Consider the following 26,670-nt stretch of genomic DNA (forward strand, 5'->3'; position numbering starts at 1 on the left):
AACTGAAGCTGAGTTACCAGAATTTAACCACTTCTCACTGTCTGTCTGGGTGGAATCAGCTGGTTTAAGCCTTTTAATTTTCACCTGGGCTAACTGAAAACACTCAGTTACCACGGTTTAGCTCACAGGCAGGGAATGTGCAAGCCTAGGTGCCTCTGCTACTTTTGAGGATCTGACTATATATTGTGAACTCTCTCTACTACCTGTCTCCCCAGCCTTCTCATGGGACTTGTTGTACTTAGGGAGAAAGCTGGTTGATGCCTCATGCTGCTCACTGTTTGGTAAAGCATCTGAGCATGGAAAACCTTGTTGGAGATCAGGTTAGGTCCATCCTTTCAAAGCTCAGGTCACAGCTGGCGATTAGAGCTTTGTGCCATGTTCACTCATCTCCATTTGTGCAGAATTTATGCCAGCTGATGCTGACATGCTTAAGATCTCAAGTGATACTTTCCTGTTCTCTGTTCAGCACCTCTGAATACAGCATATGGTAACGCTAGCTTAGTCGGATAGTCTAAGACAGATAACTGCCATGTTGCTGGGGCAGATTAAACAGGCAGCAGTGATAATGATGGAGGGAGAGGTGGGAAAGGAAGCCGTGCAGCTTCTCCCCTCTCTGTACAGCAGTTCAAACCTCATTAGCTTTCTGTAATTAATAACTAATTATTTTTACATGTAAGGTATGGGCCTGTTTACTGTATCCTTCTCTCAGTGAAAAACGAAGCAGGAGACAAACCTTGTGAGAGAGTGGCAGAGAATAGAGGAGTTGAACTAGTAAAAGGGCTTCTGTGACAAGCACCAAATAGTATAAACCTGCATGGCCTCCAGAAATTCTGCTGACACAGGCTTTCCTTTATCTTTAGTCTGGTCTGTAACCACAAACCTTAGAAAAAGGTGCAGGTATGTTTCTGGAAGGTTTAGACCCACCTTAAAAGTAAACCTTCAGTTCCTTATTCACATCAAGCATTATCATAGTGAAACAACTAGCTGTCTGAAGCAGCTGAGTAAGATTCTGTTTGTTCTGGAGCCCAACCCTTTAGGAAAATCCTCATTTCCATCATGATAAATTGACTTAAACACACCCCACCTCATTCACAATAGCTGGTACTGAAATATTGACTTAGAGATAAGACATGAATACTCCTACCTGTTATTAGCTCTCTTCTTTCAAAACAGGATACGGTATTAAAATTTACTAAAATGATTTTTTGATCTTCAAGAAAACTCAAACCCACAAAAAGCATCCACCCCTCCTGCCCCAAACTCCAAAAAGCAGACACAAACTAAACCCCGAAATATATTTTATATGCCTTGGAGAGTTCCATAAGCTGTCGTGTGTCATTAGCCTGAGGAAAATGCAAGATTTTTCTTTCAGGTCATTGACCTACTAGTGTTTCTCAGACACATCCATAGAGGCCAAGAAGATTTCTTCCTGACTGAGCACTAAGTTTATAAGCCCTCAGCTTCTCTCATATTGCTTTTCCTTTTGTAGGGATCAGCTGTAATCAACAGGGGCACTAAAAGATGCCTTGAAATCACAGCAGACAATCCAGTTTCATACAGACTCGTAATGCGGACCTGCACAGGACAAAGGTGGAATATCCAACACACAGTTAAGGACTGGGGAAAGACGGAAGACCGGGAACAGAAGACATAGCACTCAAAGCATTGACTAGAGGAGATTTTTCCTTGAAAATTGCTACATTCATAATGCAGCCCTGAAAGCGGTTATCTCAGGAGTTTGTTTACATGGGATTTTACAATGTAGTAGTTATTGCAAGAGTTATGACCAACTCACACAAACTTGCATTCTTAGGGGCATCACCCCCACTGAGTTTCCTCAGTTAGGAGAGGAATTGTCTTTGCTGTCTTTTAGTATCACCAGAGAGAAGCAGTTACATCTAAGAGTGTCTCAGCCCACCGGAGTTCCTTATGAACTTCCTTTTGAAGTGCCTTTCTCTGTTCATTAATGAAAGACCGGTGTAAGGTCTCTAACTTTCTAACTTTGGCATGTTGGTTAGATATGAAAATTCACAACAAATGAAAGTGGGTCTGACTTTCTCTTGTACACAGACTTTATCTCAGGCTGAATTTGACTATTTGCCTTGTGTCATATGGATAATGCAAAACTTCTTGCCAAGATGCACTTATGCTAGTGGGTGAAATGAAATACATCCTTGTTCTTCTGCCCCTATAATTTGCCTGGACATGATTCAGTTTCTCAGTAAAGTTTATTAGATTCAGCAGTGTGCCACACTAAGGCTATTTTATGTTTACCTATGTGAAGTTCATTTGTGCCAGCCAGCTGCCAGCACAGATAGGATGCAGTCAAGCCCTTGGAAACAAAGGGATTCAACTCAACAGTTTCCACAAACCAATACGAGGCCAATGCAGTAGCATATGTCTGTCAAAGAAACAGTAAAATACAGCATGAGTTGTTAATGGGAGGCAACTTCCAGGCAGATGCAATACGAATTATTGCAGAATCATGGTTAGGTGGAACTGGCTGTCCTACTTAGAGAAACCACTCCCAGGATATATGCTTATTTGTTAAAGAGAACTCCTTTAAAATAAACTCATTGAAACCATATAGACTTCCAGCCCAAAGTCATTTTGTTATCAAAAGGGTGCCAAGCATTTTATCTGAATAGAAAGTGTATTCAGGGTTTGTCTGAATATTTGTTTGAACATAATCCAATGTGATTTGTGGTTTCCTTTGTAATTTCTCTGTAAACTTGATGTGAACAATCTGGCCCTGATATTCAGGACTGGAATTGGACAAGCTCTTCTGAAAGGACAGTCCTTGTTAGATATGAAAATTCACAAGAAATGAAAGTGGGTCAGACTTTCTCTTGTACACAGAGTTTATCTCAGGCTGAATTGGACTATTCGAATTGGACTGACTAAAGACAGTCCTTGGGGTCTGAATTTTTCTTTTCTGGAAACTGTATCTTATAAATGGCACATTTTAACCAGGTTGGATTTAAATTTCTAAAGTTGATTTTTATTCCCATGTCCTGGGTCAAAGCCAAAAACATTGAAGAAAGGGGAATATGTGCTCTGGTTTTTTTCTGTCTTCAACAGTATGTCTTACAACAGTCAAAGGACTAACATTTTGGCAAGCACAATGAAGACAGTGAGAATTTTGCCAGTACAAATGAAATTATAATCTGGCCTACTGGTGATGATAAATAAAAAGTGTTTATGTAATAATTTTTCCATCTTAATATGCCACTTCAATAGAACATAATGGACATTTGAACAATTTTGTTTTGAATTTAAGAGTTTGGAAAAGATCAAAATATTCCAGAATGGCCTCTAGTTATAGACAGGGGTCAAAAAAATGTTTTGATTCATCTCAACTACGAATTTTTAAAATTTCCTGAAACCCCTCCACAAATATGACTTTTTGGCTAATTCTGTAATGAGGAAAGATAGTAGCCGTAACAGAAAAACTCAATTTTCAAGATAGCGCTTTTTGGTGATGCTTGATGAGATATAAATAACAACTCAATGTTTTTGGTGCTACAGTAGTAATATATTGCTCTCACTAGTAATCCTTTTGGACTTGGAAATTCACTGCATGATGAAGCCACTGATGTGTGATTCCTCAGCAAGTCAGCAGTAGAGGTAGGACTCTGCTGCCATGGTGTGTCATGAGAAGGCAGCTGTGGCTGCAGCACAGCATAAAAAGGGATCTCTTCTTGACCTGAAAACTAATAACTAGCCAAACTTTCAGAAATGCAGAAAATCACCTCAGCTTCTGCAAAATGACGAGAGTACCACAGCATCATGCGCTGAAGACAGGTAGTGAACAACATAATGGGCAGGAGTTTTAATGGAGCTGCATAAAAAACTGCAAAGGAATGGGACCTTAATTTGGAGCTAATACAAACCCAAAGGACCAAGGTACATGCTACGGTGTAGATAGGCCCTAGGGGCCTCTGCAGAAAAGTTAGGGCTTTTGCCCTAACTCCTTGGTTCTGTGCTCAAGCAAGCTTGGCTTTGCTGCGTGTGCAACAGGAATCCACCCTGAGAGGAAGAATTAGGAGAGGAAAAAAGATTTTTTTTTCCTTTGGTGTCTATTGAAATGGGGTAAATAGCCAGTTCGGAGAGAAAAACTATTTAAGGCACTATTAATTGTCAATCTCTTTAAGGGGAAACTAAATCTGAGAAGAGACAGAATCATTTCATCTGTCAGAGGGGGATTTGTTTAGTTCTGATAAAATCATGTCTGATTGAACTGTGATAATTATTAAGATAATATCCCCCCCCCATCTGCTTTCATTCACATTTTCTTGCCTGACTTCTCTAAATGTAAATTTACTGCCTCATTTTCCTCCCTCTTTGTGAAACTAACCCTTCTGAAGCTTTAACCATATGTATTCAAGTGGTGTATCGCACTCCACTTGCATTGAGAGCAATCCAGTCAGGACCAGTGGGAACCTTTAACCAAATGATCATTTAAAATTTATCTGTCCTGTGTTGAAAGCAAGAGCAGCTTATTAGGGACAGGAAAATTTGGCAGAAAAATAATTATTTTCATGAAGTTAGATGATTTACTACTGGTTTCACCTGTTTGCCATTACGTCTGTCCCCGTAACAGCACAATTTTTCCATTCCCACACCAGACACAAGTAACTCACTTTGTTCTCTGGTTTGATTTGATATTCGTGAGCTTTATTCATCTTATTTAAGCAACAATGTACCTGTTTTCCTGCACACATCTTCCAGCACAGCGTGGGTTTTGTTTTGTTTTGTTTTTCTGCTACATAACCTATAAATGCATGTTATTTGAAATATTCAGCAGACTGGGAGCCTTTTTCCCTTCTGCTGAGAGATCCAGGAGAGGTGAGGACACTCACCAGTTTGACAGTTAGTTGCCAGCACTGAGGACTAGAAGGCAGAGCTGCTCAGTCAGCCACCTAGTGAACTACGCAAGCCTGAGGATTCCCAGCCAGTAGAGGGTCCATCAATCACACAGGGTCGATCAGGGCCGTGTCCTGCCCCTCATGCCTGGGAAGCGTGGCACTGGGGCTTTGCATGGAGCTTCAAGCTTGGAACCATGTACTGACAGTGCTTCAGCCTTCAGCTTAATTCCCTGAAGCAAATGGGATTTCAGCAACTGGTTTGTAACTCCCCGATACTGGTAAATTCTGTCTACTCAGCTATGGTAGCTATCAGTCATGTTTGTAATCTCAGATTAGATTTCAAGCTAGTCTTTTCTGATTTTTGGGAGACTCGCTGGTACTTCCAAGCATGGTTTTCCATCTGTTCCCTGTGAATTTACTTGCAGTCCCTAGTACTCCCAAACTCTCCTCCCAGACAAGGCAAATTGGTACCTTACAGCGTGTCTGTTTGCCTGCAGAATTCCCCAGAAATGTGCCATCTGCTGCCAAGTGCCCCAAGCAACAATGACAATGGCAGCAGCTTTAAAGCAAAACCACGATTACTTGAGCCCTACTGTGGTAGAAACACACAGCTCTGATTTCAGTATCATGACAGCCGTTTGCTTTTAATACCACGTGTACTTCTGTTACAGTGGTTCAAAGGAGATTTGCAAATGTAGGTCAGTTTTTTGTGGATTATTTAACAGAAATTCTCACTGTAGTTGTTATTTATGCAAGCGTTAGTATTCAAATCTAGGAACAGCATGGTGTAGTAAATAGCACACGTCACAAAAACACTACTTTTTTGAGAAAAAGGAGTTTGATAAAGGGGAAATACCTGTCTTAGACAACTTTGGAAAGGTATTAGTCGATTCGCCATATTTCAGGGAAAAGAGATGCAGCATGCATAGAACATAGAAGGCTCTACACTGACAGCCACATCCAAAAACCACTGAGACAAATACGTACAAACCTATGACACAAGAAAACTGCGTGGTAGCTTCCACATCACAGGGTTGCCCAAGTCTGCTTCTGCATCTCCTTTAGCCTTCGAATTTCTGTGTGTCTGCTGTCTTTTTTGTGGGATGTGTGCACATGCCATTGCCTGGATGAAGTGAGCCTGGCTCATTCTTCACCCCCACTGGAAATGGTCCTTAATGTGTTCAGCTCAGTCTGCATCAAGTGCCATATTTCTGGGACTGCTATGCTTCTGGCATGTGAGTCAGTTGATATAAGTAATAGCATACTGTGCTGCAATCCGCTGTATAATTACACACTTAATTAGATTCACAGTTTGTTACCTATGTCACACTGTGACAGGGCTTGTGGCTCTTGAGGAGGGAAAAAAATTCTTCTAGTTACAACTTAGAAAATCAACATGAGGGTTGATTTTCTCCCTGAAGGTGTAAGTTACTTTTAGAAAAACCTGTAGAACAGATTAAAGCTCAAGTAATCACTGTTTATTAAATATCTGTGGTTAACACCCCCCAATTAAAAGCATGCCTTTGGGCTTTCAAGGAAAAAGCCTTGAGAACAAGGTGATGGTGGCACACACATACTGCTGTGCTATAAGCAAAGAGGAAATTTCATTGTGTGAGTTCCAGGGTAGAGCTGCCTGTTTTTTATTTATTTATACATCAGTATGCTGGAATACATAGAAATGCATATCTGTGCTAAGTTTTCTCAGGCTTTTTATGCTTTAATTGTGGTACTTCATTACTCAATAATGGTCTACTTTCACTTGAGGGTCCTCTCTGTTTTTATGCTTTTAATTAAATCTGGGATAACACCATTTTTTTTTAGAAACCATTAAGAATATTGAGGGAGGAAAAAAAAATAGAAAATAATATTCAGCAAGAGTGAAAACAAGAAATACTGCCAGACAGAAGTAGTGGACAAACTAGAGAAGATTGTCTGTCCTTTCTGCCATACCTAGGCTGCTTCTAATTAATTATAGCTGCCTTAGACACAATTGGTAGTGGGCAGAAAACGGTTATTCTTCACTTAGAAACTTTAGGTATTTTTTCAACTTGAGAGGAGAACTGGAAGGTAAAAATGACAAAAAGAATTGTTACAAGCTTGGCATTTAAAGATTTTCTGCAAAAGAGTTTTGAAAAAGATTGTGTCAATCGTTCAAAATAGTTCACTCTAAATTTAACATAAATCAAAATTAAACTATTAAAACAAGTTCAAAATAAAACTGAAACATTTTGTGGTAATATATCAAGTCAGGCATTTTCAATTTGCTGGAATTTTCTTCTGTTTTTATTCCAAAAACCAAGACAATAATGGCTGACTGCAAGAAGTCTACTTATTTCAGTATAAATTCAGATCAGCAGGTGTTTTTTTTTTTAAAAAAAAACAACAAACAACAACAAAAAAACCCAAGAAAACCAACACCTTTGACAAAGATTTTCCAGCCAGCCCAAGTGTAAAATACGGTATTACCTTGCGGAATATAATTGAAGTTTGCTTAAGTGTGGTACAATAAATGGCAGACTATAATTTCAATGATGCCTCTATTTCCTAGGTATTTATTATCGTTCATCCCTCCTGAACTCATGCTAGAATTCCACTTCTGCTGCCTTGGGTAAGATTCATCCAACAAACAATATTATCTTCTGTGACAAGTTACTGGTTGGTTCAATACTCTCTGTGATGGCATTTTATCTTGCTATACAGACAAAACTATATAATGTTTGAGTTTTTAACAAAAATGTTTCCTAAGGAGGTTTTAAAACCATTATTCGTATCAAATTCCATAGTAGCACTGAGCTAATTGCTAAATATTTTAGCTACTGGCTTCAGCAACCAATGTCTACAAAAATACCTTTAAGATTAATTTTATCAAGTGGACTGGTTATCTGTCTCTTAATCCTTTCATCCTTTACCCCATTCTTTTTTCCACATAATTATTCCTAGACCTCTTAGATGCTTTAAAAAGGAAAAGCAGTTGTTCTGTGAGAAACGTAATCAGCTCTTTCTAGTTGCTGAAGATGACATGAGGTTTAATTTTCTGTGTTTATTATATAAAAATGGGAAAATTTATATATAAATGGGAAAAATATATACACAAATTTAGCTATATAAAAATGGGAAAATAGAGCTTAGAGGGATGTGATGATATTTATTTAGTTTGAAAACTTTGACAATTTTTATTAGACTAGGATGAGATGGCATGAAATTCCAGTGACATACAAAGCATGTGTTTTTATAGCTACTCAAGTAACAAGGTAGTGAAGGTTCTGACATGCTTATTCACTCTAACCAGGATGATATTACACTATTAACATTTTTTGACATCATCTCATCTTTTGTGAAAGAAAATTCTTTTGACTTGCTAGAGCAATACAGTAAGCATAAGCATAAATGATAATTGTGATGTAAGTACAAAGTTATACAGAATGAACAGAATTATTAAAAGAATATAACGCAAGGTGGAGATACTCGACATGTAGTCTACACAGTTTGTTGAGGGGTAGGACAATTAAATGACATGTTAATAAAGGAGGTATTCAAATTGAAAGTTGATTCCACAAGCTGACAATTTGATCAATCGTTGCTTGTTTCTTCCAAGTTAGGATTTTGTGTGTTAAAGAACATATTTATGTGGGGTTTTATGCATTTTGACATTGACTTCTAATGTTATTTATAGTTATGACTCTGGGTCAGGACAATGTAAGCACACTGCCTGTTAGTAACCACCGTGTTTAGAGGTATAAACTTAAGGAAAGAAACAGAAACTGTCCTTTTCTCTTTTTAATGTTTAAAGATTATGGAATCTGTTTTCTTACTGAGTATCCTGACAAAGCCCTTTTCTTCTTGAATATTTTCAGGAAGGATGCATGAACTTAATTATTCTGGAAACCTTTAAACTTGTATCAGACTACGCTGGGGCTGTCTATGGATCCAGAAGCAATTGAAAAGAGTGATGGGGCATGTAGATGCCTGCACGAACCTGCGTGTGGACTATGTATCTGTAAGTCTTCTTTCCTGAAGAATTTACTCCGAAACATTTGCTGCGTCTTTGATGCATTTTCTTTCTTTTATTGCACAATATTTATTTGATTTCTGATGCAAATTTGTGTCCAGCACTCCCACTTTTAGACAGCTTTTTTCAAACTTACATTTATATTTCAGCCATGTGGATTTAACTGAAAAAAAAGTTAAAATTTTTCTGAACAGACTTTTCAGTTCAGTCTGCCCACAGACGGGGGCAGACACTAAGGGAAGTCAATGCGTGTTGGACCAGCTCTCTTGATCGTATTAGGAATCCTGCGATAGTTGCTGTTCTTCCCAGCTCTGTGGCTAATACCAGACCTTGCAATAGAATTACAAACTTTTGTTCAAGTAAAGAAGTGAGGTGAAATGCTGGAAAGGATTATGCTACTGTGAACTAAACATTCAGAAACCAGAAGGAAAATGAGTTCAGATACGTATAACCTTCAGAGAGTCTTGACTTGCCAAAGCTAGACTCAAGGCTTGCCTCTCTTTGGGGCCTGAATTTTTGAAACTCAGGGCTTAACCTTCAGCTTCTCAACATTTTGCCCCCTGCCAGTAGTTCTGTTACTGTAGGCACTGATAGGCACTGGGATACTGTAACAAAACCCCCTTTCCATGGTCTGCCTTTGGTGGGTCTTCTTTCTTCTGGTGTGACTCACGAGACTCCAACATGCAAGTTGAGACCTCTGATGGGGTGAGGGGCTGTTTTTTTTGGTGGATGGGAAGAAAGCTTGAGCCAGGGCTTTGACCAATGCAGGGAACTCAAGCTACAGTTGGCAGTGGTGTAATGCCACAACCCTTCACCTCCTGCCAGTATGCCAACCACGGCTAGCTTGCAGGTCACAAAAGCTGCTGATTGTGCCTGTCTGGCGTGGGAAAGAGGCAGTGACACCTCTTCACTGTGTATGAAGTATGAGTGTAGCTCTGTGTAGCTCTGTAGAGGAAGAAGTGGGAGGTATTTCCATGACTTTACACACCTTTGGTTTGTAATACTTGCTAGACATTTGCTGGACCTTTGGGCAGTTGCTGTCGTGATTCATACAATTAATTATTCCTGATGTAGTTAAACCGTTCCGTTCAGACAGCTGAAGAAATAGGACTATTTAATGAGATCTTTTAAAATTATTCCAGGAAAACCAAGGTAAAACTTTACACTGTAGTTGCTAGTTAAAATGTAGCTCTTAATCACTGGATTCCAGGGCATGGTTCACCTTGCCAAGAGGTTAAGTACAGTGTTTAATATTCCCTGTTCTATTTCAGTGCCACTAGTTTTAATGAGATTTACCTGCTTTCATTAAAAGCGCAGCCACTTAATCCTTAAATCCTTTCAGAGCTTTAAATACCTCCTTGTAGATATTTATTTTATAGGTTTGTTTCAGCAACTGCTCTTTTCATCTTTCAGTCTTTGACTTGTCTACCCAGACACTGTCCCAAGTTATGCTCTATGCTGCTCTAGGGTGCCTGCTGATACAGAAAAGCACCTGGTTTCTTTTGCTGTTCTTGATCTCTGTAAGCGCTTTGATGTTGCTCTCATCATGCAATGGGCCATGGCTTGTTCCTGCATCGTTCCCTGACGGTATCCCCAGCAGCTTTCTAAAGACCTCCGTTCCCTGAATGTTCAAACCATCCTGGTCTTGTGATGCACTAAGGGGCATCTGAAGTGTGGCCTATTGTCCTGGTTTCGGCTGGGATAGAATTAATTTTCTTCTCAGTAGCTGGTGCAGTGCTGTGGTTTGGATTTGGTGTGAGAACAGTGTAGACAGGACAATGTTGGTTGTAGTTGTTGCTGGGTGATGTTTACACTAAATCAAGGACTTTTCAGTTTCTCGGGCCCTGCCAGTGAGAGGCTGGAGAGGCACGAGAAATTGGGAGGGGACACAGCCAGGACAGGTGACCCAAGCTAGCCAAAGGGATATTCCATACCGTATGATGTCATGCTGAGTATATAAACTGGGGGAAGAAGAAGGAAGGGAGGGGGGACATCTGGCATTATGGTGTTTGTCTTCCCAAGTAACCGTTACATGTGACGGAGCCCGGCTTTCCTGGGGATGGCTGAACCTGCCTGCCCATGGGAATTGGTGAATGAATTCCTTGCTTTGCTTTGCTTGCGTGCACGGCTTTTGCTTTACCTGTTAAACTGTTCTTATCTCAACCCTGGAGTTTTACATTCCTTTCCGATTCTCCTCACCATCCCCCTGGGCGAGGGGGAGTGAGCAAGTGCCCGTGGTGCTTGGTGGCTGGCCAAGGTTAAACCATGACAGTCCTTTCCAGAAAGGAAACATTGAGACTGCTTGGCCTTTCCATCCATTTCCAGGTTGTATCCCCAGAACGACCTGAGTTCACTGGCAGATATTTCATGGACAGTGTGGTTGAGGTGAGCTCTGTACTTCACCAGAAGCTCTGTGACCTTGATAGGATCACACCCTTTTCTTTCTTGCCTTGCTTTATGCTGCCACATCACCAGCAGGGAGTTCACAGGATCACAGAATGGTTGCGGTTGCAAGTGACCTTTGGAGATTGCCCAGTCCAAGTCTCTTTCTCAAAGCAGCTTCATCTACAGCAGTTTGGCCAGGACTGTGTCCAGTTGGGTTTTGAATATTTCTGGGGATGGAGACTCTACAAACTCTCTAGGCAACCTATTCCAGTGTTTCTCCACCCTCATAGTAAAAAAGTTTTTTCTTATCTTCTGATATAATTGTATTTCAATTTGATCCCATGGCCTCTTGTCCAGTCACATGCCACTACTCAGAAGAGTCTGGCTCCTTCTTCTTTACACCCTCCCATCATGTATTTGTGCACAGCAATGAGACAACACAGCCCAAGTCTTCCTTTCTCCAGGCTGTCCCTTAACCACCTTTCTGGCGCTGTGCTCGACTTGCTCTACTATGTCTATTCCTCTCTTGTACAGGGGAGCACAGAGCACAGCACTGCAGCTATGTCTTCACCAGTTGTTCTGCAGCAGGAGGTGCTTCTTTTTTGTGATCCCAGTAAGAAAGGCAGTCAGACTCTACATAAAGTATCATTTACAATACTATTTGTTAGAGCTAATGCTGTAAAGAAAGTATAGGCAACCTTAGGTCCCTTCAGATGCAGGGAACCACAAGTTACACAGCATCAAATGGGCTTCCAATCAGTATGGCATGGAAACCCCATCCACGGAAAGGGTAAGCCCGTTTTGCTCTTTTGAGTCACTGTAGGATTTTCTTGAAAGAAGACAACTCTATTCCGCATTTCTACTGCCAGACAAAAGAGACATTTGCTCAAGAACTTCTTGCCATACATTTAGATAAAGGCATGGCCAGGCAGGTGGGCAATCACCAGTGCGAAGTGGAAACTGCCTTCAGGCTTCTCTGTTACCATGAGCTGGCTGAGCTCATCCTGAGGCCAAGGGGTTTGTGCAGCATGACATGGCCTGAAGGCCACACTGCACGTGCGGCACAGCACAGACACTCATCTGCTCAGGTTAACTGGTACATGGATCACTAACTCCTTCATGTACAGTGTTCTTCTGGTCAGGATCCTTACACCAGTGGTGAGCAGAGAGGAAGGATGTGACCTACCTCAAATTGCCCGCAATATTCTTCCTAATGTAGCACAAGTTGTTGTTGGCTTTCTCTGCTGCAAGGGCACATTGCTGGCTTCATGGTCAACCCGCTGTCCATCATGAACTCCAGAATGCTCCTCTGCAAATCTACTGTCCAGCCAGTCCACCCACAGTGTGTGTTGGTGCATGGAGTTACCCTCCCCAGGAGCAGCATTTTTCATTTCCCTTTGTTCAGCTTCATGAAGTTCCTCTCTGTCTAGTTTTCCTGCCTTCACATGTCCCTTTGAATGGCAGTGCAACCATCTGATATATCATCCTCTCCCAGTTCTGTATTATCTACAAACTTGGTGAGGGTGCACTCTTTCTCACCATCCAGGTCATTAATGGAGACGTTACAAGGTCCCTTCTGTTCTCATCATCCCAGACTCTTTTCTTTCTAACCCCTTCTGCTACTTGATTGCTGTCACTTTCTCCCTCCTTCATCATTCTTTACAGCTGCTCTTATCAAGTTAAATGGTCTGTTGGCAAAGATCATTTTGCCCCACTTGGTCACATGGGTTTTGTCCCTTACAAGGTATCGTTGATCTTCAGAGATGGTCCCATGGTCATGGAAACCAAAACCTTGTTGCCAACTCCAGCTGCACAAACTGCTGACCTGCAGGATCTATCTACTCCACCTCAAGCCCTTCCATCTCACTGGCAGGATCAAGGGGAACACCACCTGGACCATGTGGTCACGCTTGATATGCTTCAGGTCTCCCTCGGCACTATTGCTGGTGCTCACAGGGAAGAGCAGGGCAGGCAATATTCTGAGAACTGGACAAGCCTTGGCAGCCTCTCTACAATAAGTGGGGTTTTAGTTCCTCCTGGGGAACTCCCATTGCTTCTTGAATGTTCTTCTCAGTCCTTTGGGTTCTTTATGTTCCTGTGAAAATTAGCCTTTGTGTTTTCTAGTCAAAAAAATAATTGTTCAAGTTCACAGAAAACCTGCTTCTGGAAACAATGTCCTATTATATTTGTGCTTCCTCTCTGATATTCCACAATACACTTGTACAAGTAATATAATATCAGCATTATGCTGATCTAGGATGTGTCTGTCTGCAGGTACTACTATGTGTGTACACAATGTGTAGGCATTGTTGGTCAACTGAGACGGGTGGCAGCGCTCACAAAATTTCTTGCCTTTCATGTTCAAAGTGCTGTACTGCGTAGAATGCTAACTAAATGTCGCACACATAATACCTATTTGCACATTAGAGAGGACCATGTTAATCTACACTGTAGACTGAATAAAGACTTCACTTGCTTCCTACTATGTTTTTAATCAAATGTAGCAATTTCTTAACTGCTTTCATAGTCTTGTCCTATTAATATCTCGTAATCATTCTGTATTCAAGCAGTACATGGAGTCCTCAACTTCATTGTTTTCCAGTCCATGAACACAAGTAGAGAGGAAAAATTCTTGTTGATCTCTACATATACAGTCTTATACTTTATTTATTTAATCTCATTTCTATAATTCTAGTTCTTCACCCAATTTTTAGATTGATTTCCCAGTCTTTCTGAAAAAGCCTGTTTAACAAGCTACTGATATTGCTCTTCTATATCACAGCCAAATAAGCAGTCCTTCTGGGAGTGACAGTTTCTGGTTTCAACTCCAGATATTTCTGACAATGAGAAAAAAACAAACGGGATCGCCTTACCCTCTTCACCTGAAGAAACAGTTTTACGCAAGACACTGTCTGTAAGAAAGCTGAAAAGGTACATAAGTCCTTAAGAAGAAAAAGGGCAGGAAAAGGTTTGGCTTCATTTAAAGTGGGAATTTTGGGTAGTCATCGGCTTTGAAAGTAATATTACAGGAGCAGGGAGGCTGGGGAATGTACAAATTTGCATCTACCTGAGCCAGTTTGGGAGTCTAAGGAGAGCTTGTTTCTGCTAGGTTGAATGAAATGCCTATGGAGTCCACAAGCAAGGACATTACAATTGATTGTCAATAGGGTTGAGAAACCTTAGAAGGAATTATTGATTTTTGCAAAATTAGTTTGTACCCGTGTAAATACTTGAGCCTGCAGCATTCTTGTCAGTCAGTCCTGTGCCAGGTGGCTAGAGTTTCTTGAGGGGTGGAAGGTTGACCTTTCTCTGTAGAAGAAATAGCAGGAAGAAAGCTGCCTTAGTATTTTCCAAGGAACCGTGCTTTCACAGAAAAATATTGGCTTTGAAAATACAGTGTCCAATGGCATGTTGCTTTCAGAAAACTTCTGCAAAAACACAAGCAGAAGTTGGCTTCACTTCCGCACAGCCGCAAGGCTTGGAGCCCTCTGGTTCCAGCAGCCCATGGCTCTAGGGCAAACTTTGAGGTCTGTCTCAAGAGGAAAGGCAGAAGGTTCCTTAATTTCTTACTGGCAACTCTCCACAGCTGCAGCCCTAGGAGGTTTTGGATCAGTTCTTCATGGTACAGAAACTCTGTGCTACGCTTGAGCATGTGAGGCACTTCAGAGCTGAGTAAGGCTCAGGATACAGCCTGTGTCACTGAAATGTTTAATTTTGAAATGAAAAATGCCACACAGAAGAGCAACATTTTCCAGCTGGGGGATTTTGGGTTGTGACAAACTGCCATGAAGAAATCCGCTCCCTAGAGACTTCACTTAGCTTATCCTTTAAAAAGCTCTCCCTTGTTTCTGTTATTAACACAACCGTCCCCTGTGCCGTACCGCTGCCACCCACTCCGCCTTGCTCTGAGATCAGCTGCCACTGCCACTGGAGGGAGATAGTGAAAAGCTGTGTGCTCTCAAATGGGTGCTGCACGGCTGAATGAACACCCTCAAGCCAGCTCTCAGTGGTGAAAGATCCCATGGGAAAAGAAGGCAATTCCATTCCTTAGCATTAACAGGTGCCACAAGTACGTATAGGGTGAATTGTCAGAGTGGGGACTCTCGTCAGCTAACTGGTAGAGTCCCAAAGGGGACATAATGTTTGAAGGTCACTGTAAGTTTAGGTGAATGCAAAGCAACAGTTCAAACAGGTTGGCCCGGTGTGGTTCTAGTAAACACAAAGAAAAACACTTAAATATTTGCAAGACTTAAGGAAACAGGGGCACTGCTGCTTTGCATCTATGGCAGTTTTGCATTGCCTAAATTATTGGGTAACCTGGGAGTTTGTCTTTTATTTCCCTGGATGGTTCCCTATGTTATTGACAGCTTTGAAGTTAGTATTATCAGCCATATGAAACAAAAAAACCTCAAAAGGCAGTTCTCAGGTTACACGTTTTATCAATGACCCACAGTATCTTTGGCTGATGATGTGTGTTAGCAGAACAGTTTTCCAGCAGAAAATACAAATTTCATTGCATCAGACTATTCTGCAGGCACATAAGGAAAACCGGTTTTGTTAGAAGTTCTAGCAGCTTCTAACAAGCTTGGGTAGCTGCCCTTGACCCAAGGCTGGGTGAAGTTCTGCTGTAGCTGCCCCCTGATTAAAGAGGGTCAAGCAGTCAGTGCAAGGGAGAGACCTGTATGAGAGCCAGGTGTAGAGCACCCTGCTGCGCCGGGCAGTGACTTGTCGCCGTTGCCCCCTGTTCCCTATGGCACCACGTTCAGCCATGTGGAGAGAGGACAGGGAACCTCCGTATGACGCGTCCCGTCGGGCCTGTCTCAGGGAAGGTAGGGTGTGATTCCAGCAGTCTGTCTCTCTCTCACGCTCCCTGATGCTGCTCAGCCTACTCTCCTCCTCCCGGCGCTCTGTCACAAAGCGGAGGAGTTGCTGTCCCTGGGTGCACTCCCACCACTGCACTCCCTGCTGCTGTCCCGTGCGGGCGTAAGAGCAGGGCACAGCCTGCAGCCTGGCACACGGGTGGCTTTGTGCTCCCACTGGAGCTCTGTCCAGGCAGCTGTGTCCATCACGGTGGGTGCAGAGCCTGGAGAGGTTGTGGCTTTCTGCCAGGTGGGTACCATTGCTCCACAGGTGAGCTGGCTGCACCCTTCCTGCGTGCCCACCATGCAAACCACCACGACGTGCCCTTGCAGGTCCTGCTGGGCCTGGAGCCGCTTGCCTTGGTGACTGACCACACACCCCAGTGTTATCTAATGCATCGCCAGGCAGAGGTGACTGGGGGGACTTTGTTGCTGTCTTAATGCTCAGCTGAAATTAGATATCCATTTGCTTCTTTCTGCTAGAGGAACATCTATCCTTCTGGTAGTGAAGGCTCAACAAGGAAACTGCTGGTTTCTTGTAGTCTAGCTTTACAGTGTGGATACTTGCATTCCCTGCTTATAAATGGGCAAAGCCTTTTCTCCTGAGGGTATTGTTAACATTATACAGAGTTTAAACAAAAACATATCAGTTCTGATAATATTTCTCACTGGGGACTTTAAAGTTACAGGGAACTGTAGAAGTAATACAGCATGTTTATCTTAAGGGCCAAGAACAGCTGATGGGATTTTACTTGGTCTGAGTTGGATGCTAGGAGGTAGTCAGCAAAGGAAACTACATGTGGATGTTCACTTTCTTTCTTATGCATTGTGATCAGGAAGTTTTGATTATTTTGTTTTTTACAATTTTTTATCTGCAAACCCTAGCATACTGTCTTCGGGCTGAAACCAGTGTATTTATTTGCAGCAGGAGAGGGTCTTAATATAGATGTGAAACTAGAGAAGATATTACTTATTTTAGATTTCTGTCCAGGTATGCAGCTGTGCAAAGCTCTAGTCTCAATCTTCTTGTGTTGAAAGTAAGAAGTTCTGAGCCTGCAATTTCAGGTTTGTAATGACAACTCCTGCATCTTCTCTGATGTGATGTAATGGAAAACATTTTCACTATGAGAGTGGTTCAGTGTTGGCAAAGGTCCAAGAGGCAGTGAAATCTTTATCCTTGGAGTTTCAAAACTAGGTAAGTTTTGAGCAACCTGATCCAAGTTTGAAGTTATGGCCTAGGGAATTGGCCTAGATGACCTCCAGAAGTCCCTGCTCATCTTAATTCCCACAGAAGTACTCAGTGATATTGCATAGCCACTGCGTTTTACTCAGGCCTCTCCCTTGACAGCACTGATCTGCCCCACGGGGGTATGTTCTTACAGGAAGGAAAGGTACCACCTCAGTTGCTTTCTTCATTTGAAAAAGCTTAATTTGAATCAAACCACTGTGATATATTGAGTGATGATGTGGTTACTGTGCTTGATGGGAAACCAAGGAGTTAGGTACCAGACGATAGTATCTACATCTGTGTTTGCAGCGGAGAGTAGTCACCCAGAGCTCTTGGCACTCTAAACACAGCCTGAAGATATTTCTAGACCACAATTTAGGCAGATTTTGCATATTTTCAGTGTACAGTTACAAAGCAGCTTGATAGTTGAAAAGTGAGGGCAGGAGCTTCTGCAAGCTTTAAATTTCAGGATGATCTAATACAATCCTTCACTGGTGCTGCCTGAGAGAAGAAATGGTTCCTTGAACCCATTTTTGGTCTTAGACTCTCCAGGTGGAGGTTGGTACTGGATGACAAAGAACCTCTGCCATATGCAACACCCTCCTTTATGAGAGGCAGCACAATGGAGTTAAAACTGAAGCATCCTACAGAACTGAAACGGAAAAAGGTAAAAGCCACCACCCCCATCCCGGTGAATTCCTCTTCCTCAGCCAGGTGTGAGTTCTCACTGTGCAAGCTTTCACGAAGCCTGCTTGTGCACCTGGCTAGGTTCATGCTTGCACTAGAGGTGCTCTTCACCCTCCAGACCAGGCAGAAGCAGCCCACCTCCCACCAACCCCCCCCACCCCCGCACCCCAGGCTGCAGGGCACTGTCACAGCCAGCTCCAGGCTTCCTCTGGTGGGGCAGAGGTAATAAGGCCAACTATCCACTTAAGTTTTACAGTCTAAACCAAACCACTCATAGAAATTGCAGTGCCAGGAGCCTGGCTTTTGAGTTCTGGAAGCTGGACTTCACCCAGGGGATGGGGTTGCCGAACCTGCCGTGCCACCCCGAGGTGGGGACAGGCACCACACTGCCCAGGCTCGCCAGCATCCTCCAAGAAAACACAGACCTGCTGAAGAGCAGGAGCTTGCTAGCCATCCTTTTCATTTAAGAGATGTTCTTTTCTCCCTTGCTGTTTGTGCTCCTGTTTAATCACTTTAAACCACCCTGGGACTGCTCTGCCTCGGCTGCTGCTTATCTTCAGATTTCTGAGGGATCAGCTGAGTATTAGAAGGGCTCGGTGTTGAAGTGCTTTTTTTTATCCCTGTGGTTTAGTGCACCTGGCTGAACTTGCTGGCAAACTTCTTAAGTTCCAGCACTGTGGCTTACTGTAGGTACTGAAGAGACATGCTTGCTCCACAAAATCTAGACAAACTTCAGAATTTATTGATGGCAGGGTTGCTTTTGTTGTTTTCTTTTTCCATGCGGAAATCTTTTTTCCATTTTCCATGAAGTTGTGTTGGTTCTTGTTTTGTTGGGTTTTGTTGTTCTTAAACTTTTCCAAACGCCACTTAGACAATTTTAAAATAAAGTGGTTTGATCCCCACTGTACACCCACCACCACCAGCACCCCACCCCTCTGAAACAAACCTTTAGATGAGAAGATAAGCCTACTACCACATAAAAATTAAATTACCCAAGTGATAGCCCTGTGCTGCAGGAATCATTCCTACAGCTTTGAAATCAATGCCTGTCTGTCTGGGCGTTGGAGGGGATCTCACCTTGTCCTTCCCCTCTGGGACAAGGTCTTCCCAAAGCCTTACGTCTTTTCAGGTTGAGAAATGCAACTCCCACTCCTTCCTTGTAAGTACTTTTTGAAAACGATACAGGAAAGCTACATAATTCATCAGAAAAGAGTTCTGGTTTCCAAACAGCTGAGTTGTGACTCCCCCCCCCCCTCAGTTCTGTCTGTATTCACCCACGGACTAAAGCCAGGAACATGCAGTGAAATAGGCAGGGAGGAATTTAGCCCCAAATGCATCTCCCTGGCTTTGGAAAATGTTAACAAAGCACTTATACAAGCTCACAGCAGACTTAAAATGTGGCCATCTAGCAGGAAAACCCCTTGCTGAATTTCTTAAATACAGATCAAAACGTAAGCTCTGTGTGTTGCTTGCCATGCTCACTAACCACTTACCCAACCACTACAAACCTTAAGTTTTTCTAAGGAACACGTATACAAACACCCCACTACGTTACACACATCAGGAGCAATCTGAGCACTGGAATCAACCAAATCTCATTTCCTATGCGTGCATTCAAGGATGAATTGTGTAAGGATTCTGTATGTTAGTAAGTGGTGTGTTTTTTTCCTTCAGAAGAGAAATTTCTAGGTTTTCTCTCCTCTGTGGAAAAAGTGGAAACCTGCTGTATCAGAGATGTATGCCTTTCTGTTAGATTTTGTTGTGGTGGCAGTGACGGCTGCTAGAGAGACAAGGGCTGCCATTTGGTCAGAAAGGAGTCAGGTGGCACTTGAGTAACGCAGTTCTTGGACATTTTTAGCACAGGTCCTGCTCTGAGGCCGTGTTTTATGACCTGTTTGTAGACATGCTGGCATGAGAGCTGCCAGGAACTGAGCCAGTGAGGGTTCCTACGGCTGAATTTGTTCAGATGCTGTTCAACCTCTTACAGAAGCCCCTTGTGTCCCGTGGGGGAGCATCAGTGCTTCTGGGGAGTCATTCTCATCTCACAGATATGAAGAGTTGTTGGAGCTTGGGTTTAAGTGGTTGGTGCCTTGAGATTCTTGGTCAAATGGTAATTTTGCATGTACTCCTATTGAGTTTGGGAAACTGGTCTATAAATGTCAACACAGGCAGGCTCAATTATTGTAAAATACAGTTTATACTAACATAAAGTATGCCAGACTGAAAGCTGGACATATCTTCTCCTAAAACTATGCTGTTTAGAATGAACTGAAAAATCTGTGGCTTCTTGGATCATCTTCACTTTAATCTTGCTGCATAACTTCCAGGTTTACCGCATTTCAGCTGCCAAATAAATCAGAGGGCCTCTCAGAGGAGTATGTTACTTTGTGTACAAGGCCATGATCTTATCTGTGCATTAAATGATAGTTTTTGACAACTTTGGAAGCCAACATAAAAAATTGTAGCATTAGCAGATTATTATCAAAATCGTAAACAGCTGAGGAATAGACACTTGGATAACAGATAACATGTCTGAAATGGATTTCTGTCCCACCCCCGATAACAAATCCAGGTCCATAATGACAGTGCTCAGATTGAAGCTATGAGACTGCAAACATCATGCACTTGTATAGTTTCTTTCTTCTAGGTGGGAAGAGCTCCAGGCTTTTATGGAGTAAAATTTCATAATAGCATTCTTATTATAAATCTTTGGTCTTAATGTTTTCTGCCTTGGTTAGGAAAGCTCATTCAGGGTTGGCAGCTGGTACAAAAATGTTGGTCTGACCTCATAATCAAACTTTAATTTTTGATACAATTGATAGGAGCAAAACTTGACTGGTTGTGCACTTCTCATCAGCAGACAAATTTCAAAACAGGGGTATGACAGACCTCAGCTGCATGGAATTTAAATCTGAAGGAGTGGTTTGGACAGGGACACTCTCTGTCAGTGTTTGGAGCATAATGCAGCCTGTATGTGGCCTGGGACATTTGGGCAATGTTTTGATATGGTTTTGAAGTACCTACTCACTCTATTTTCCTAGGTGTCATAGAATAGTACATCTAGTCTAACATGTTTAATGACGGTGGGTATGACACTTCATCTAATTCTTCCTGTATTAAGCCTAGGAACCTACTGAACCATGAACATAATTTAGACTTTCACGAACTGATGGATTGGGTCAGCCACAACTGCATTAAGTTCGACAAAGACAAATGGGAAGCTCTAGGATGGAATGACCCCGTGTGCCTGTACAGGCTGGGCGCTGACTGGCTAGCAAGCAGCTCTACAGGGAAAAGCCTGGGATTCCTGCTGGACAACAAGTTGAACGTGGGTCAGCAGTTGCAGTGAGAAAGGCCAGGTAAACATTGAAATATGTTATCAAAAGCATGTCCAGCACCTCAGAGGATATCATCATTCCCCTCTACTCAGCCCTCAGTCACCTCTGGAGAGCTGTGCCCAGTACTGGGCATCCCTGTGCAAGAGTGGTATCAACTGACTGGAGTGAGTCCAATTGGAGAGCAATTAAAATGAGGCTGGAGCACATGATGTACCAGGAGAGGCTGAGGGTGCTGGGCTTGTTCAGCATGAATTCCAGAAGGTTTGTGGGAGATCTAATTGCAGTTCTCCTCTACTAAACAGAAAGGGAAGGGAGTTACGGAGAAGACAGAGCCAGGTTCTGCAGAGGCGCACAGTGAAAGGGGAAGAAGCAATGAGCACTAGTTGCAATAAAGGGAATTCTCAACAGATAGAAGGAGCCTCTTTCCACCTGTCCCCTTACCCCAGGAGTGGTGCAGCACTGGAACGGGTACTCAGAGGTGCTGTGGGATCTCTGTGCTGGGCAACACTCAACATCCAGCTGGATGCAGCCCTGAGCATCCTGCTCTAGCTTTGAAATCGATCCTGCTGTTAGCAGTGGGGTGGAACAGACACTTCTAGAGGTCCTTCCCAACCTGAATCTTTCTAGGATATCTGAGTACTTAGCAAGTTACTAAGAGATTGCAAGAGGATGGTGTCTTACAGAAACAGCTCGGAGTTTTAACAGATGTGGAACCACAATGTCCCAGCCGAGCTCTGGCAGAGGCTATGACTCGGTCTCCTAGGACGTGAGGAGATGTTAACAACACTGCCACACAGCACAATATATTCCCATTTGAGCTGGCCGTAACACCTTATCAGCAGAAAATGGCTGTGCATTTCCTAACCTCTCTAACATTACTTGATTTGATCAACCACATGAAGTCTTATGTGCAGGCAGGCGGCCTTCTACAGGATGGACTGATGGAGCAGACAGAACAGAAAATAGAAAAAAAAGATATTGAAATATAGATAGAAAAGTAGAACCAGGAATGCTTTTGTAATTAATGAGGCATTATTCATGTGACTACGTGGAGGGGGAGGTGTAGGTATGTCCTACATGTAAGGGTGGGACTTTATGCCCTTGTTAGCAGTGACCAGCACAACACATCGCATGAGACCTGCTCCAATGGTACGAGCCTGTTCCCTTCTCCTATTCAGTCTGTCTCTGGCAGTGGTCTCCAGGACCGTGACAATGTCAGCCAGGCCATCTCTAGTTAGATATAGTCATCACACTAAAAAAAATTGAGAAAGAGCAAAGTCATCCATGTGAAGAATAGAATAGAAATGCAGATTTTTCTTTTGCAGTAAAACTACTAAATCATGTCTTCCCAGCCTGAAAACTCAGTTGTTTGCACATGAAATTGAAGAGAAGAGTATATTTACTCTACTCGATCCCTTTGGTTCCTTACTTTAAAGATGAAGAGCTTTGATCTGAAATTAATGAAAAAGAAGCATAATCTATTTTATACAGATGTACCCAGGAGAATTTTGAAATAGAACTCCTCTTTTTTTTTTTTAAAACTTGTATTTTTTTCATTGAAGGCAAGGAAACTTAGCAAAAAAAGACCTTTTTTTTCAAGCTGACATGCACAGCAGTTTTTCTATCTGACTCTTTAACAAAGAGGAAATACCAGTCCCTTGATTCCAGAATTTACTCTTGTCCATGCAGATTTGATTCCTCACCTTACTGCCGGAAAATGCATGTGCTGAAAAGAATTTTTTTTATTAGGATGGTAAGTGGAGTGGCTGCAGAATTTAAAAGGTCCATTCTATATGGCTACTATATACATTTCTATTTGAGCAGTGATTTATCAGAGTTATGTTGAAGAGATTTTGAAAAATCATAGAAGTGCTGGCTGGAGGGTGCTTCTGGAAATCTCCAGTCCATCCTCCTGCAAGGGCAAACTGCCATCCAACAGCAGGTCACATCAGTCATGGCTTTGCCTCTCTGAATCTTGAGAACCTCTGAAGACGGAGTTTCTGTGACACAGGAGCCCTTGAAAATTATACCCTGTCATCATCCCATAATAGGTAGCATGAAGTAGTTTTGCAGGAATCCATGACTAAAGAGAATGTGTCTACAAATGCAAAAAATAAAGATTAATTGGTTTGTTGCTTTTAAAATTAATTGTCTTATTATACTTTAATAGTTTGAACCAGATTTATATGTGGCACCTATACTTCCAGAAAAGATTAAAAGGTTTTTGTTCCACAGATGCTTAGGATAAACAGGCCTCAAATCGGAGATCAGGACATGTGGAATGGGTCAGTGGAGTTAGTTATTTTTTAGCAACTGAGTGGCTCAGATTTTTTCCTGTCTTTTGAAAGCTTTAAAACCTAACTGTTTTGCCTGAAAATGTGAATGTCCTGCTATGGATCCACTGTTTCAAGAAAAAGCCTCATAGCCTTGGTCTGCCATTGTGCCCTCTGTATTTCCAGGTGATGGTTTTGGGAAGCCTCAGAAGCCAGGGAGCCAAATACTGTTCTTTATCAGTTTCCATACATTTGCACAAAACAGTTCAGTGCTGCACAGGCCTCTAAGCAGCTACCACGTTATGGCATGACCCAGGGCCATAGCTTAGAATCACAGAATCAGTCAGTTTGGGAGGGATTTCTGGATGTCAGCAGTCTGACCTGCTGCTTAAAGCAGAATCGTCTCTAAAGGCAGACCTGGTGGCACAGAACTCTGTCAAGTTGGGTCTTGAAAAACTTTAAGAACATAGACTGTACAACAGATCTGGGCAGGCTGTTCCTGCTCTTTGTTATATTGCTGTGCATTTTTCCCCACCTTTACGTCTAGTAAGAACCTCTCTTGCTTCAATTTATGACCATTATCTATTGCTCTGTAGCTGGGCACCTAAGACCCTGGCTCCTTATACTCAGTAACAGCCTGTCAGGAACTGGAAGGTGGCATTAAGGTATCTTAAGCTTTTTCTTCAGTCTAATCAAGCTCCATTTCCTCAGCCTATCCTCACAGGGCAAATTATCTAGCCCCTGGACAATCTTGGTGCCCCACCTCTGAACTCAGTTTGTCAATATCTTTCTTGCACTGAAGGATCCCATCTTGGAAACAGTATTCCAGATGAGGTCTCCTGAGCACTTAGTAAAGGAAATAATGATACTCCTTTTATCTACTGGCTGTGCTCCTGTTAATATAGCACAGTATGCAGTTAGCCTTCACCGTGTTGTGCTGCACTGCTGACTCCTGCTTAGTTCATTGTTCACTAGGACCTCCAGTTCATTTTCAAAGCCAGTCAAACTGCAGCAGGTGCAAGACTTTTTTCATTTAAGTTAATTTTTTTGAGACTCCTGTAGGTCCTTCTCCCAGCCTGTCTCAGCCTCTTTGAGCAGTGGCTGTGCCCTTGAGTGTCGCAAGTGTACCCTGGTCTGTTGTAATTTGTAAACTATATGAGAGTGCAGTCTTCTCTTGTGCATATTTGATGAAGACACCATTGAACACAGCAGGACAGGACTGGAATAGGTTCCTGCAACACCCCACTTGTAACCACCTCCAGGTAGATCCCTTTTGATCCCAACAATAGAGCCAGTTTTTCACCTAGCTAATTGTTTGCCCATGTAGACTGTAACTTCCCAACTTGGATACAAGGTTGTTGTGGAAGAATACCTTGAAAGCTTTGCTAAAGTCAAGATAAATTACATCCATGGCCTTCCCCTTGCTGTATATTTAGTCTTTTTGTAACAGAACATATTCAGATCATTCAAGTTTGATTTCTCCTTGGTAAATCCATGCTGTTTCTAGTCACCACCTTCTCCTTTGTAAGCCCAGAAGTGGGTTCCTGCTCCTTGATTTTCCTGGGGACTAGAATGAGACTGACTGACCTGTAGTGCACTGTATAGTTCTTCTCATCCTTTCTGAAGTTAAGTCCACTATTTGCCTTTCTCCTGTCACCAGAAAAAAACCCCAATCTGCCTTTCAGACATGATAAGACTGACCCCACCATGACATCATTCAGCTTTCTCAGCTCCTTCAAATGCACCCAGTCTGGTCCCATGGACTTGCATGGGTTGAGATTTCTCAGGAGATCCATGATTTGTATCTCACTGACCTGTCTCTCTGGGCACAGAGGCCTAGAAGACCTTGTTGGTGAAGACCAAGACAAAAAAGGCATACTGCATCTCAGCAGCCGTGAAGCTTGGGGTGGAGGGAGTAGGCATTGTGATGATGAGGACAGGCAGAGCAAAGAAGAGCAATTTTCAGGACAAGGACTTCATTTCATTCCTTGCAGCTGGACTAAAGCTAATTATATTCCCGCTCTGGATGTAGGCAGTGATACTTACTCATCAAAAACAGCCAAAGTGTAACATCCTCTCACATCAACAATAGCTCCATAACCCCAGGACTAGCCAGCAGCAAGGCTGAGCGTGTACGAGGCACACAAACGCATATACTTGCACATACACACAATACAGATATACATTTATACACACATCTAGCCACAGAAATCAATGTAGACACAAAACACAGCATTCATGCAAGCATGAACAGTACCCACAGCTTCATCTTTCTGCCCTCATTCCCTGTTCATGATGAAAATCCATTAATGGGTAATATCTATTAAAAAATATATATATATACACAAAATATGGATCACTCCAGTAGCAGGTCTTAGATGCCCATTCTATCCAGGAGCTGGACCCTGGACTACCAAGTCGCTGGTAGCTGGGCATATGAACCCTGAGGCTTGCAGCCCCACTCCAGTCCTGTATAATCCCAAAATACTCTTCACAGCACCCGGTAAAGAGCCCCATATTCCCATAGACAGTAACTCCTCTTCATCTATAAGATGACCCAGAGATTGTCTCCAGTTGACTCATCTGGTGGGTCTCACTCCCCAAAAGTTGGGCTGGTCACTGCCCTGTGGCAGCTGGAGGGAGATGGATCAGGGTGCTCCAGTAGCTCTCCTGGTTACTGGGGTTTCCCCACCTGCCATTGTTTCTCTGTGCTCTTTTGTGTTTGTGGAGATGAGCCTTTAATCACACAACGTAAGGAAAAGTTAATACGGTGTTGTAGCACAGACAAACAGCAGAAACAAATTGCCAGCAGTTTTGTTTATTTTGGTTTTGTTTGTTTGTTTGTTTTCAAAAACAGAGCAAACTTGATCATTCATTCATCCATATTCTGCCAAGGAGTCCTCATTTTTGCATGGATTAAGTTTCCTTCCACACCTTGCCAATCATCCCTGTGACGGTCTTTGAGAAACCATTCACAATGGACATGGTCAGAAGGTGCAGCTAGGGGAAATCAAACCATTGGG

The 26,670-nt window shown here is 42.5% G+C and overlaps 1 protein-coding gene across 2 annotated transcripts in view; it reads left to right on the plus strand.

Moving 5' to 3' along the window:
• Positions 1-13,765, plus strand: part of GALNT8 (polypeptide N-acetylgalactosaminyltransferase 8) — a 51,580-nt gene extending 37,815 nt beyond the window's left edge. The window contains exons 11-12 of one of the 2 annotated variants that reach the window (XR_013928913.1): positions 1,490-7,476; positions 8,723-13,765. Coding sequence is in view for 1 of the 2 variants with exons in the window: in XM_080392138.1 (XP_080248264.1) it covers positions 1,490-1,654 (165 nt within the window). In the remaining variant the exon portion in view is untranslated. Of the gene's footprint in view, positions 1-1,489 lie in introns of both variants that reach the window. The other variant, XM_080392138.1, reaches the window with a different exon arrangement.
• The last annotated feature ends 12,905 nt before the right edge of the window (positions 13,766-26,670 follow it).

The sequence above is a fragment of the Falco punctatus genome, assembly GCF_963210335.1.
Source record: "Falco punctatus genome assembly, chromosome: 6".
In the NCBI taxonomy this organism is placed as follows: domain Eukaryota; kingdom Metazoa; phylum Chordata; class Aves; order Falconiformes; family Falconidae; genus Falco; species Falco punctatus.